Here is a 13,979-nt window from a genome sequence, read left to right as displayed (position 1 = left end):
GTACAGTAGGATTAAAGAAATGAGCAAGATCTGAGGATCTGATCTTCAGACCGAATCAGAAACTCTATTTAATCACAACAGCCTTCAAATTTTATATTTCCTGCTCCAGCCCTGCAGTCCCCTTTCCATGTTATTTAATATAATAAGCCTCGGTGTGATGTGATAGCTGCATCCCTGGTGACTTTATCATATGTACAACTTTGCAGACTAGGGCTGCACTTTTTATTTATTTTCAATATTCATATATAACCCAGGAGATTCTAGACTAGAGGGTGTCTGTTTGTTTTAGCAAAAGTAAAAGATCTTTTTTTAAAGGCCAACATACAATAAAACAAAGAAAAATCCACCACTAGAAAAAAAAAGTTGGATTTGACAATAGTATAGTTGTTATCCTCCATGCCTTAGTTACTGTGCATTTCACTTTGCAAGACATTCTGCATGGGATTATTTTTTATGTATGCACAAAGTTGCAAATGGTAGAAAATAGGGCATCTACTGTATACTGCTAATTGGTGCACAGGATTTTATGATGCCTGTATTAAAAGATCCACACAATTTACCTATTCTTTTTCACATAAAAATTAAATTGTTAACTTTTTGAAGTCCTACATGGTTGGAGTGTCTGAGAAATCACCTCTCTCCTTACAAATCTGTCCAAATATTAAAATCTGCAGATTCGTCTCCAGAAAATTCCTCCCATTCCTGGAATTTTAATAATCCATTGAACTAATACCTGCAAGGATTTTCTTATGCATTGCTTTCAAACATTCCTTAAAAAATTATACTCTCCTCCCTCCTTCCCATCAAGCAAGGTATACACCCATTGTCGGCCTTTTATTGTTAATAATCTTAACTTGCATTATTTATTTGGTATTTGAATTGTTGAATATTCAATAGGAAGGTGAATTTAAATTGAATAAACAACTAAATACTATTCTAAATTGTGTCTGGTACAGTAAAGAACCCCGATAAGTAAATACTCTATTGCACTGCATTGCCCAGTACAAACATGGGCGTCTATAGCCAAATAGTGAATTGGGAAATGCAGCTTATGTCAAATGTTGGGATGAAAACATGACAATAGCGTTTGCATCATCATGCATATGTAATTTTGATATCATTGCTGTTTGCTGTGAACCTTTTGAATAAAATGTGAGAGTACACTCTGCCTAACCAATCAAAGTTCAGCCTGGTAGAGCTAGATCTATTCCTCCAACTAATTAAATTTTAATTGAGTGGAAGGTAGTGCTCTGGGATCAAGGAGACCTTTAGATCTGATCTGAGTAAACACTTGGTTTATTGGATGACATGATACAATATCCATACATGGAGAAATGCAGCTTTACTGTTAATATCCACCCATTTTCACAGCAGGCCTGGGGACACAAATGGAGACAGAGCTGATCAATTGGCCAACTTCATTGTGTTGTTTCTGCCATGGGCAGATGGAATGTTTTTTTAAAATAGGTTTTTATTACATGGCAAGATTTTTAAAAATGTATAAGCTGCCCTTAACCACCTATGTGTTAGTGGTTATATAAATGTGTTTAATAAATGATATCAATAGCTAACTAGAAATATGTTATAACTTTGTTGTATTAGTACCTTTCCATTTTCACTAGCTTTCCCGAGGGCAATTGAAATTGCTCAACTATTGAAGCCTACTTAACTTGAAGATCATCTATCCTCTATATTCCTGTATCATGGTGTTTTCTAGTTGCTTCTGTCAAATGAGGTGTGGTGGATAGCTATTTAACAGAATGCCTTTCCAGTGCTGGCATGTCCTCCTCAAACAAGCTTGCACCATTGCTCCTCAAGTTGGTTCAAAATCCTACCTTAGGACTTTGTTCTTTTCTTACATTCTAGCTATGACTCCACACAGTCATAGCTATAGTCTATATCACAAAGAAAGCGCAGTCTCCAGAGGAGTAATATAAATGTTCTAATACTTCCTCAAAATGCATTAGTGCAATAAAAATTATATTGTAATGTTATTTCTTACTATTTTTGAATCTAGTTCAAAGAATAATAAATGGTTCTCCATCACAACACAAACATCTCACTCAAGGCTTTATAGAAGATTCATTCGTGTCTGTGTTTCAGTCAGTTTTGACCCTTGGCAGCTGCCCTTCAGTTTTGTTGCCAAATTTTAGAAGTGGTTTGTCATTGCCTCTTTCCTAGGGCTAAGAAAGAAAGTGGTCCCAGGTCTTCTAGGACTATATATGCATGTTAAGAACATAAAGAAGCATTTTCTGCACAAGAATACATATGTCCAGAATATTAGGAGAGTTAAGCAAATCACACTATATCTTTGAGCAGCTATGAGGTACAGATAAGGCTATTTTACTTCTGTATATTTGAGTATAGATGTGTCCATACACAAAATAGAACAGGGTGAGAATATCAGCTACACTATTCTACTTTTAGTGGGCTAGACATTATGGGAAGTACTGTAAAATAAAGTGCAAGATACTCAAGAACATAATGTTCAATAGTAATATCTCTGAGCCATGTATACCATTTAGAGCAGTGTTTTCTCAACCTTGACAACTTCAATTCCAAGAATTGGCTGGCTGGGGAATTCTGGGATTGAAGTCCACCCATTTTAAAATTGCCAAGATTGAGAAACACTGCCTTAAGCTGCCAAAAAGAAGAGAAAGCAGCTGATGGTACTGGATGAAGGTTTGGTATCATGAAACAAACAAACAAACAAAAAAAGAACACACAAATACCTTTATTAGAAGAGATCCCATCTACAAATTACAGTGGAAAACTACAGCAGGAAAGTGTTGGAAGAAATTGGGGTAGGACAGCCTTTCTTACTTCTTAACCTCAGAGAGTTTGAATTATCACTCCCCCCAGCCATTGGCCATGCTAACTGGGGATCACAGAAAGTAGTAATCCAACATATCTGGAGGCAATCTGCTTACAAAAGGCAGGCATAAGAAAAAGCTGCCACCCTTCTACCCGCTTCTGTCACAAAAAATGAAGGAGGCAGTCAAGCACTCATAAATAAGACCAGGTATTCCAAACTATCCTTAATCTTCTGTACCCTAATTAATGGTACTGAGCCTTCCCTCAGCAAGTGGCATCCCACCCTACCTTCATCCCCATGTAATAGCACAAGAGAATCCCAGGCAAGACCTGCATGGCTTTTAGGAAAACAACGGGTAAAACACAGGCAGAGAACACAAGTAATGACTTTACATACTTAATTATGTAACAATCACTGCTAACCTAAATTGTGTAGAGCTGCTGCTATTCGCCACCATAGTAGCGAGATCCCATAGAACTTACGCAAAAGTCTACCTAGCAAATTGCTCCACAAGTACAGCTAAGCTGGGAGGATCGATGGTGCCTGTTGCAAGCAATCGTGATATTAGTGTCCTCACCCAATTTAGCAAGGAAGTACTCACACCAGCCTTCAGTGCAACTGGCTTATATGAAATGGAAGAAGGGTTTATTAGACTTTGCGCTCCCTGTTCCAGTCTCAACACTTCAGACGAGATGCATTCTTCCAATAAACTCCTTAAAGCTTTTTAAGCATCACTGTCAATTTGGGAGAAAGATATTGAAGTCAAAATTTAAAAGGTGAGTGAGTTAATATCTGCAGCAATACAGTGTATCAAGCGCTTCGTTTCCATCTCTGGCTTTTCCTGCCTTGTATCCTATGACTCTGATGCACCAAAACATTTCTTATCAAGGTGTTCACCCCCTACATCTAAGCTAGGTCCTTCTTTCCAACCTTAACTAGGAAACATAAAAGTTTTGAACCTGCCAAGCTCTAAGGAAGCCTGCCAAGGACACTGCTGCAATGCTAGAGGTTCCGGCCAGTCTTTGCAATTAGGAGACAAATGAAGGGGTCTGTCCCAGCACCAGCTGCTGGAGCAACAGGGAAGTCCAAAGCGAGTTGACTGTTGAGCAAAACGGGCGCAAGCTGTGTGGTTGGCTGTCATGCAGGAAGTGGGCTGATGGCAGTGTGGATAAAGTGAAGAGCTGATGCGGGCTGGTGAATAAGATAATGCCTTAAGGACTTTGCCCCAGAGATACAGCACTGTAACTGAAACCCCACTGATTCCGCTTTGCTGCTTTTCACCTTGAAAGGTTTGGTTCTCCACTCTGGGCCATGAAAGACAATATAGTAGCTCTTGTTTGTAATCCATATTCTGGGCTGAAGAGGAAAGAGGCAGACATGAAACCAGAGCATCTCTGGTGCTGCTAACAGCAGTAGGACCAGACCTTTTCACATGGACAGTGTGATGTATCACTGCAGCTGAAGCAAATACAGCAGCAACACCTGTCAGATACACCACACCAAGAATGCAGGCTAGCTGTAGAAGGGGAGAAAAAAGAAACCAGATTATACACTGTTTTTAGTCCTAGAATTGGAGCAATCCACTGGATCAGAATATATTGTCTACAAAGAACTCCAATTACATATCCCACTCTCTTTCAAATGCAAAAGACTAGGAATTTATAAACTGATAAAGGAAAAAAACTTCCATTATCTAGCAAAGTCTAGTCAGAGAAATGCTGTTAGAAATACTAATGTCTGAGTATTTATTGCAGAGTTCACAAATATCATGCTAAACCATAATGTGGTATATTTGGTTTGACTTTGAGGGTACACAGATAGCCATTGTGTCTTATTTAATAAATGTTGGTTGAACAAATTGTCATGTTTTGACCACTCTACTGTGGATTTCATTGCTTTATAAGTGTTCAACCTTTTTTTATCTGTCTGCATTAAGCCACCACTTTAAGGGCTTCTAAATTGAAAAATGGTGTAGAAAGTTAGTAAAAATCACAGATGAAATAAGACAGAGGATTATCAAATTCTATAGACCGGTAGTAGAAATCAGGACTAGGATACCCGGTTTCTTTGGACCAGTCAACACATGTGACATTTGAAAGTATATAATAGCTATTCAAAGAAAACACAAGGAAGTTTGTCCTTGCATGGTCACAGAACCTTAATTCAACAAAAGGTTATTGGTGAGTTTGCTATCTCTCTGACACTCCCACCCCCATCGCCACAATTAATATCAATTCACATTTTCTCTTTGTTTTCTTTCTTTTGGGCAGTTGAGTAGCTAACAAAACTAGCATCCTATCATTCTTATCTCAAGTAATCATAGGAGGGATCTCAGAATTAGGATTTCTCTTTCATTTGCATACTGCACCCTAAATAACCTATTGACCTGTCCCTATTTTTACCTATCTCATTTACGATCCCTTGTTCTCTTTGTCACTCCCTTTTCTCACTTTAGGCAATTTGGTTCATACCTTGGCTACCTGCTGGTAGAATTGACCCAAAGCCTGCTGCCACAAAGTTTGTTCCATTAGAACACAGAGATCAGTGTAGGTGAACCAGCCACGTCTAACACCCTGCTTCTCAGCCACACTGTAGGAACAAAAAAAAATTTCAGAGCCTTTACTCAAGAACATCCCCATTTCTGGTGTCGTCAGACCTATACAAACAAACCACTTCCTTGTTGTATTAGTGACAGAAATATCCATGCTGCTATATTTGTCACTCCAGGAATTGATACACTGCTGCCTTAGCACCGATACAGTTTAGCAATGGATCTAATCAATTTACAGTGTCAGTAAGATAACACTCCTCACTTTTTCCACACATACATACGCACACACTCCAATGAAACATGAAGAATCAAATGAGTCTTCTTTGGAGAGGATTTTCAAAGTTGACTAGTTCACATGGATAGTACTTCCAGCTTTAGAACAAAACACATTCTGTTTCCAAAATTCAGCAAAAATGTACACTGTACACTCTGATACCTTGTACAGTCACATGTGGGAAGACAGAAGACTGACTGAACAGTGGTTCATCAAGGCAGTCTAGCTATAGATACGGCAGAACATAAAGTCACTTTCTGATCATGTTCAGTCCATTTAGAATACAAAGTAATTGTTTTCCCAGCCCACTCAAAGAACTGCTTTTATCCCAGTTCTAGAAAAATATTAGCATCTTGATCAAAAACACATACCGTCCTTCCAGCCAGCTGAGCACTTCAAAAAACTCCTTGAGATCTGTAAAAAGACTCCAGTCCTGTAGATAAGGAAAGAATGATTGAAACAGTGAGCTAGAATTTTCCTATCCCACTTTTTATATGAACAGTGCACGAAATATAAGAAGGGAAGGATTGAATGATGTTCATGCTAACTACATTTAAATGTAAAAATGTTCCCCATATTCAGTTTGGGCACTGCCTCATAACAGCCATTTGTAGTGCTTTTATTTCTCACTTATTCAACAAATTTTCAACTGCAGCTGGTGTGAGGTTCTGCTCATGGAATGTCCTATTTCAAGTGGAAGAGAAAACGCTTAAGTCTTGCAGACATCTGGATAAAACAATACTGTCTGCTTGACACTTAGTGTTATCTCTTTGGATTGTTATTATTGCTGTTGCTGCAAGTGTTTGGGTTTTATTCATTCATGAATCTATTGCTCTGAATTTACTTATGCATTACAGTACTGAATGAAATCTATATTATTTTGCATTTTAACAACATAAAACCCAGCAAGAACTGTGGTAGCGCAGTGGTTAGAGTGCAGTACTGCAGGTTCCTTCTGATGACTGCCAGGTGCCTGCAATTTGGCAGTTCAAATCTCACCAGGCTCAAGGTTGACTCAGCTTTCCATCCTTCTGAGATTGATAAAATGAGGACCCAGATTGTTGGGGGCAACATGCTGGCTCTGTAAACTGCTGAGAGAGGGCTGTAAAGCACTGTGAAGCAATATATAAGTCTAAGTGCTAGTGCACTTTATTCAATCTTCACTATAATTGCATTTAAAACTTGAATAGCTTTGCCACTCTTTAAGTGCATACATCTTCTCATATCCTTTTAGCCCACTAATTTCTCGGAACTTTGGCTGAAAGTAACGAAGATTTGTGCATCTCCTTCACATAACACATCTTTAAAAGTCTTACAATGGCACGGAGGAAATTCATCTCCAGCATGTTCATAGTCTGTACGTCCATCTTTCCTGCAGCACCCCATTCATCATTGAATACCTCTTCCTCTTCTCCTTCATCATAAAGGTACTTGCTGGCAACCATCTGAAAGCAACAGGAGGAGGGGCTGTATTAAAACATTATCTCAGTGGTTTGTTTTAGTGTAGGAATGGGATAAAGACATGGCATTTCCCCCTATTTCTAAACTTGGAAGAAAACCCCAATCCTCAATTTCCAAATTTTCAGATACTTTAAGAAGTGAAAGTATAGATGTCAGTGTGAAAAATGCAATGCCAAAGGTTAGGTGAGAAAGATCAATTCACAAAACTAAACATCAGCAATATGACAGATAAACTGTGATTGACTTCAAGCTAGAAAGATTGTGGGGAAGGTGGCAGAGAGCCTATGACAAGACATCTGGAATGCATTATAAAATGAGAAAGTATGGAAGTGGAATAATGATGGTTAAACATGGGGGGAAAGAACAATGTTTAAAACTAGATACATAGCTCCAACTGATTTAAAGTGTATATTATCAAAAGAAATGTTGTTCAATAGATATCGCCAAAAATAAGTTCAGCAATGCCTAAAAATTATCCTATAGTACTTTAAAGTTCAATATTTCCCATAAATACAGTTGTTCAGGGCCCAAATTTTCAGTATTTTTGAAAACTTCATATCTTTATCAATTGGAACATCATATATTCATGGTGAGAATGTTGTGAAATGATGGAGTTTGGAAGGATCAAGACAGCTTGTAGTCTAGACAAAAGATCCTGAACATTTCTTCATAGCATTATAGTTGTGCACTTCTTGGGAAAAGATTGGTTTTAAGTACATGTATCTTCCATTTTCTACGATGATTAAATGTGCGGCTAATTATATAAACAAACACATGCTCTCTCACACACAAGCATTCTGCTTTGCCTGCCTCCATCCCAATCCAATTACTCACCATGGAAATCAAGAAAAGGTCGGAGGATGAGATCTGCTGTAGGTATTCAGGATTACGGTGCCGAAGTCGCTCGATGTAAACCAAGGCCAACATCATGGAGCAGGGAGAAATACAAGCCTCCCTAAAAGAAGCAGCATATTGAAAATCTCCTCCCATAGGACTCAAATAAGAGACCTTCCTTGAGGCCATTTTAGCTGCACAACCAAACATTATTAAACATGTGACATATTCTGCAACATAGCTATTGTATATTTATAATTTCCACTCTTGAATGCTGACAAGGAGAGGTGGAAACTTTCCTGATTGGGATTTTAAAAGATAACAAATACTATCCCGATCACATTTTGTTTACTGCCTTTCTATAGTTGGCTGCCATGGGAACAGAAGAGTCCTTTATTCTGAACCAACATGCTTCCTCTTATGATTCAAACAAGTGTCTGCAAGATGTTTCAACAAATATAAAAAAATAGTTTGCTCTTTTGGAGGTCCCAAGAGCAACACAAAAATTAGGATTCTTAGGATTTACAGCAGCATTTTTCCCATCATCTCTCACTAAAAATCTGTTGTCAAGGCCAACTTTTTACCTTCTGATCTTGTTAACACTTTTTTCCAAGCTGAAATTTTTACAAAGAACTCTCTTATAGTAATTTTAATTATATTAATTCTTAATTATAGAATAATAATTCATAATTATAAGCAGCTATCATATAACAGCGCCAGCTTGGTGTAGTGGTTAAGATGGCGGCATAGAAACCAGGAAACTGTGAGTTCTAGTCTCACTGTAGGTACAAAAGCTGGCTGCATAACTTTGGACCTGTCACGCTCTCTCAGCCAAACTTACCTCACAGGATTGTTTTTCTGGGAAAATAGAAGGAGGAAGAGTAGTACATATGTTTGTTGCCATGAGTTACTTATCAAGTAATAAAGTTGGAATAAAACTGTAATAAATAAATACAATAAAAAATAAACCTTTCTTTCTAGCCATTCTTTCCCTACAACCAGAAAGTATCTTCTTCCATAGTAGTATTTGTTCAAAATAAATGTAAAAAAGGTACAACAATAAATATGAATGCAGAGAAAAGATTGGTCCAAAAATAGTGAAGGAGAAATGGGTCATACCGGGAGACATGAGAAACGTATTTCTTTTGAAGTCTCCTAATTGGACTAGGAGCAGCTTTCTGAAATAATTCAACAGCAATATCTAGAACATAAAAAATAGTTGGCATCAATGCAATGTAAAGAGATCCTTCTTCTGAAGCTGAAGAAATTCCTTGCTCAAATTTTCCTGTAATATAACAGAACCTAACATCCATTTCTGGAACTGTTTTCTCTTTGTTTCTGTCTGTCTCTGTCTCTGTCTGTAGCCCCACTTGATTAAAATAATTGTTAAGGATCAAGAAATCACAAATGCTGAGAACGAATTCAAAACAGTTTGTCTCATGCTCAGAGTAGCAGTTGCTCACCCGGAAGTGGTGTTGGTGGTAATGGTTTGCAAAATTTCACACCCGAAATATTACAAAACAAATCCTTTTGTACCTTTCCCCATCTGATTTCCCTCAGAAGCCTCTCAGACATAAGAAAGTTACAGGATAGATGTATTGTTAAACAGGGGAGAAGGCAAAGAAGAAGAAAAAAGACTCCTTCCACTATAGATTTGCATTTGTGGGATTTATTTTCTTTAATCCCAATCCTTTGTTTAAGTCGATTTACATCTTAATGATGTCCCTATAATTAATCAGATTTGTACCAAGTCTGTTGTTAGAATTTTAATAGACTTAGAAGCAACATATAGACTTAAAATTATCACAATCTCAGCAAATTCTCTTTAGCAAGATTTATTACAATAAAAGCAGTAATAACATCAAACAAAGATGTAGCGTTGAAAAAAGCTGTTTTGTTTCCGTTGAACATTTTCTCTAATTTCAGTATTGCTCAGAAAGCTGGAAAGCTACCTATTGGCTAAAATTAAGAATGTAAATGAAATTATAAATTATCAAGCTAAACAACAGGATCTGCTTCAATAGATTCTGTTACAACAAAGATAAAGACCTAATTTACTGAATATCATTTAGAAATACCATAATTCATATAAAGTTATAGGAAAAGGCATATATTTGAGGAATTACATACGAGAATAAATGTGATTGTTATATGTTTAAATGAAATAATAGAGTAGTATACTCTGTTGGGGCAGACTAGACTTGGATTGTTCTTCTCTCTTTTCATTCATTTAGTTCTTAGAAATGGGCAACTCATGATTAATTTCTAAATGCAGAAAAAAAGGAGACAGCTATTATTCTGTGCTTCATTTCATCTTTCTTATATCCACTGCTCATACCTCACCCTATACTTTATTTAAAATGAAAATCATATGGCAAAACCACTGATCGTTTTTCTTGAACACTTTCCCACTTTCTATTGGGGGGGGGGCTAGCTGTGAAGTATTGTATATTCACAACATAATTCAGAGAACTCATATATACTCAACTCCTTTCTCAGATGTTTAATTATCCCAGTAATGCTAAATGAGCAAAGCAGGATGAATATTCATGAACTCTTTTAAAGCAAAGGTAAAATTTGGCAGAATTGATTATATAGCCAGCTCGGTGTATTCGCAAAGATAAGCCTTGGTCCAATTTTCAATAGCTTGTAATTTTCTCCAGCATATCATTTTTTTCCTCTCTTAAACCCTTCCTAAGGCCAAATATAAAATTTCCAAATGAAACTCACCTGCAACTGGACTTGAGAGATTATCAAGGGCACTGTCTTTATCCCAGCCATAGTAAAGTCGTTTACGTACACGATCACTCAACTGCTGATGCTTGGGAAGGAACTGAAAAAAGAAATCCATAACATTGTAGTACACAAACACACCATATTTCTCCCAATCACAAACAACTGAAGATTGTTTGCCAATCACAAACAACTGAAGAACTGAAACAACTTTCATCTTGTGACTTGTTCTTAAGAAAGATCTGACTAGGTCTACATCACCTCACAAGGGAAAATAGGAGGAAGAAACATTAGATATTTTGCCTATTTTGAGTTGTTTATAAAAATAATAGAAGTCGGGATAATAGATAAACAAACACTGAAGTATGTGCAATTATACTTTAAGGGTCTTTTCAAAACTCCAAGGTGCAATTTCCAAAACTTTCATATATCCCTTCCATCATGTGGTATCACTAATTAATAATCCATTAAACCCAAACCATTATGCAAGTTACTTCATAGGCCAAGCTAAAATTAAACAAATCCCACTATTGTATAGCTGGCTGGTAATTTGTTTATGAAATTTACCTACCACCACAAAAGGTTTACAGCAGTAAAACACAACATCACTATATAATAAAACCAAAATAAATAGCAACATATCTATCATTACTTTTAGAATCTCATGAATTCTACTCAATTACAAATATTTTGGCCTTGACTTTTCTCTCAGCCTCATGCAACAGCAAAACTATTTGTGCACAGACACTTTCTAATTTCAATTGAATTATTTTTGAAGGTGCTCTCTTTAGCCTTGGTTCTCAACTTGGCCTCTCATTTTGGGTATAAGAAGTATTATTACTTTTTAACCGAATCTAAATGTAAATTAAATTGAAGGGCAATCAGTGTTTGACTTAGTCACAATGAATATGACAAAAGCCCAAGCAAAAGTCTCTTCACTTTTTTTGCGTTGAAGTCTGTATTTTAGGAGAACATTAATAAATGAAAACAAGCCAATAAGCCCTTTGAAGTGTGGGTAGGAGTCAGGTGCAAGCAACCAGAACCCTCGTGGATAGTCTCAGGCAGAAGCTTTAGTCACCTATGTTAGAAGAATCTAGCCAGACTGGCTGCATTTCTTTGGGAATAGTCAGATAAAGCTTCAGGGATTCTGGGGAGGTCAGGCCTTTGCCACTTCCTGCAGTGCAAGGTCTCTAAGCTCAGCCCTTTCTTAACACCTCCTTCTTGTTTGATATTCCAACCACAGGTTTGTCCTTCCCTATTGTCAATGCCTTTTTTCACTGGCAAAGTAATTTCAATAGCGTTAAGAAAATGAAGCACAAGGCAACAAGTTTCTCTAATGTGTTGTTCTGATTCATGAAAACACAAAACATTATTAAGGTAATTTCTGCACTTCTGATTTATGGCATCTTCTAAAGTAATCCAGACCATCAAAATTACAGTAAACAGATAGGCTTTATATTGCTGCAGAAATGACTAGATCTAGTTGATAGTATGAAGATGTGAAAGATGCCATAGTTAAGAACTGGCAATGCCTCTATCTCCACAACAGAATGTCCTTGTTTCTAAACCCTGCAGGAGTTTAGCCCTTGCTATACCTTTGTCTGATTATAATGTGTATTTTATTCTTCTGATCTCTTATTTTTGTCATCAGGGTTTGCAGTCTCATTTCTTCAGAATAAGGGGATAAGTAATCAGGCACAGAAATTATAAGGAAAGTTACAACGTACACCTCAATGTGATTTTTAAAGGAATGGATCACTGATACAGAAACATTATTGTAGGAAGAAATGTAAGTGGGCTGAAAGGAAAAAAGGGGGGTTGCTGGTAAGATCTCGGGGCGATATGAAGCAGTTCAGTAAAGATTTTTGTCTCGGTTCTAACAATAAAAACGGACATATCTTTCCACCTGAATTAAAAGCAAGGGAGCGTCACAGATCGATTATCAATCTGTAAAGAAAGGCACAGAAAGGACAGGAAGAGGACGCGACCATTCAAAGCAAAAACAGCGTTGGCGGTCAGGGGCAGGTTGGACGGGACTAACGGCGACGACAACTCACCGTGAACTCCTGGAAGCCGCTCAGGGAGAAAGCGCCCTCCTCGTCCAGAAGCAGCCTGTCTAGATCCATGTCGATCGAGGCGAGCGAAGAGATGCCGGGCGAGGCTTCCGAGGCGACTCTCTGTTTCGAGCGGAGCGGCGATAAGGGTCTGTCACTGCAAGATCTGGTTGCCCGCCGCCCCGTCTTTCAACCCCAGCTTCCCAGCGATCGGGCAGCTCCTTAGGTGGACCGCGCCTCCGAAAAGAAGGAACCCAGGCCCGGCGCGGCTCCTCGCCTTCCTGTTCCTGGGGCGGGCGAGGAGGCGGTCTTTCTGAGGCCGTAGGCAGATATAAAAGGCTGGGCGCACTGGTTGGAAGATGAATTATGGAGCGACTGACGCTATAATTCCACCTCAGGTCCAAATAAACCATGCAGGGAAGGGCGAATTTTGCTTTTGGAAAGGGAAGCCGAGCGGTTTCTTTTAAAATCCTTGGCGCAGCGTAGAATTATCCCCAGAGTCTGAGGCATAAAGGAGGATGACTGCTAAGCTTCTACGCTCCTACTATTAGAGGATAGTAATCTGGATGGATAGATGGATAGAGGATAGATAGATACATAGGTAGGTAGGTAGGTAGGTAGACAGACAGACAGACAGACAGACAGACAGACTGACTTTATTGTCACTTTGAATGCACACTAATCGGCATACGTTAAAATGAAAATTTGTTGCATACAGCTCTCAAAGGGTCACCACCAATATACACTACATAAACATAAGTACATAAATAGATACAAAATTATGCATATATCCACATATATTATATAACACAGAAAACAACACAGTCTAGTTCGGATGTGTACAATACATATACATGGAGAGAAAAACAGATCTTGCGGGTTTACCAGATGGATGGCACAGAGGGAACAAAGCTGTTACAGAACCTGCTACTTGGTTTCTTAGCTTCTCTACATAAGTAGCAAATAGGTGAAGTGTCTTGACTCCATTCACAGCCTCGGGTCTGGTTCATTCACCACATAGATTAGATTACATAACGAGGAAAACCATACATAATACTGCATGATGTACTATGGTTTCATGGTACATCCACAGAAAAAGGTACAATTGTAGGGGTAAAATGGCATTAAGAGAGCCTTTTTTTTCCTGCATCCACAATATAAGAGGCCCATTGTACTGCTTTAAATGAGTTTGGCTCTATACCCATACAAATTCATGGCCTCGTGTCACACTGATAACGATTATGATTATTATGCACC

The 13,979-nt window shown here is 38.0% G+C and overlaps 1 protein-coding gene across 1 annotated transcript; it reads right to left on the bottom strand.

Moving 5' to 3' along the window:
* Positions 1–2,715: 2,715 nt before the first annotated feature.
* On the bottom strand, positions 2,716–12,999 carry CNPPD1 (cyclin Pas1/PHO80 domain containing 1). The gene is made up of 8 exons (XM_032217527.1): positions 12,726–12,999; positions 10,666–10,768; positions 9,055–9,136; positions 7,936–8,056; positions 6,957–7,085; positions 6,012–6,073; positions 5,287–5,404; positions 2,716–4,331 (listed from the first exon to the last, which is right to left on the bottom strand). Exons 1-8 carry the CDS (start codon positions 12,792–12,794, stop codon positions 3,747–3,749), a joined length of 1,269 nt encoding a protein of 422 aa, XP_032073418.1. The 5' UTR covers positions 12,795–12,999; the 3' UTR covers positions 2,716–3,746.
* Between the last annotated feature and the right edge of the window lie 980 nt (positions 13,000–13,979).

The sequence above is a fragment of the Thamnophis elegans genome, chromosome 1, assembly GCF_009769535.1.
Source record: "Thamnophis elegans isolate rThaEle1 chromosome 1, rThaEle1.pri, whole genome shotgun sequence".
In the NCBI taxonomy this organism is placed as follows: domain Eukaryota; kingdom Metazoa; phylum Chordata; class Lepidosauria; order Squamata; family Colubridae; genus Thamnophis; species Thamnophis elegans.
Note: the sequence above shows the minus strand (reverse complement) of the source record. Positions and strands in the feature narration are given on the sequence as shown.

Bases quoted from the DNA above. Each gene is read 5' to 3' on its own strand.
- CNPPD1 (XM_032217527.1), bottom strand. From the start codon at position 12,794: ATGGATCTAGACAGGCTGCTTCTGGACGAGGAGGGCGCTTTCTCCCTG. The intron at 7,086-7,935 runs GTGAGTAATTGG...TGTTGCTTTCAG, and splicing joins ACCTTTTCTTGATTTCCATG to ATGGTTGCCAGCAAGTACCT. The intron at 6,074-6,956 runs GTAAGACTTTTA...CCTTATCTACAG, and splicing joins TGAATTTCCTCCGTGCCATT to GACTGGAGTCTTTTTACAGA.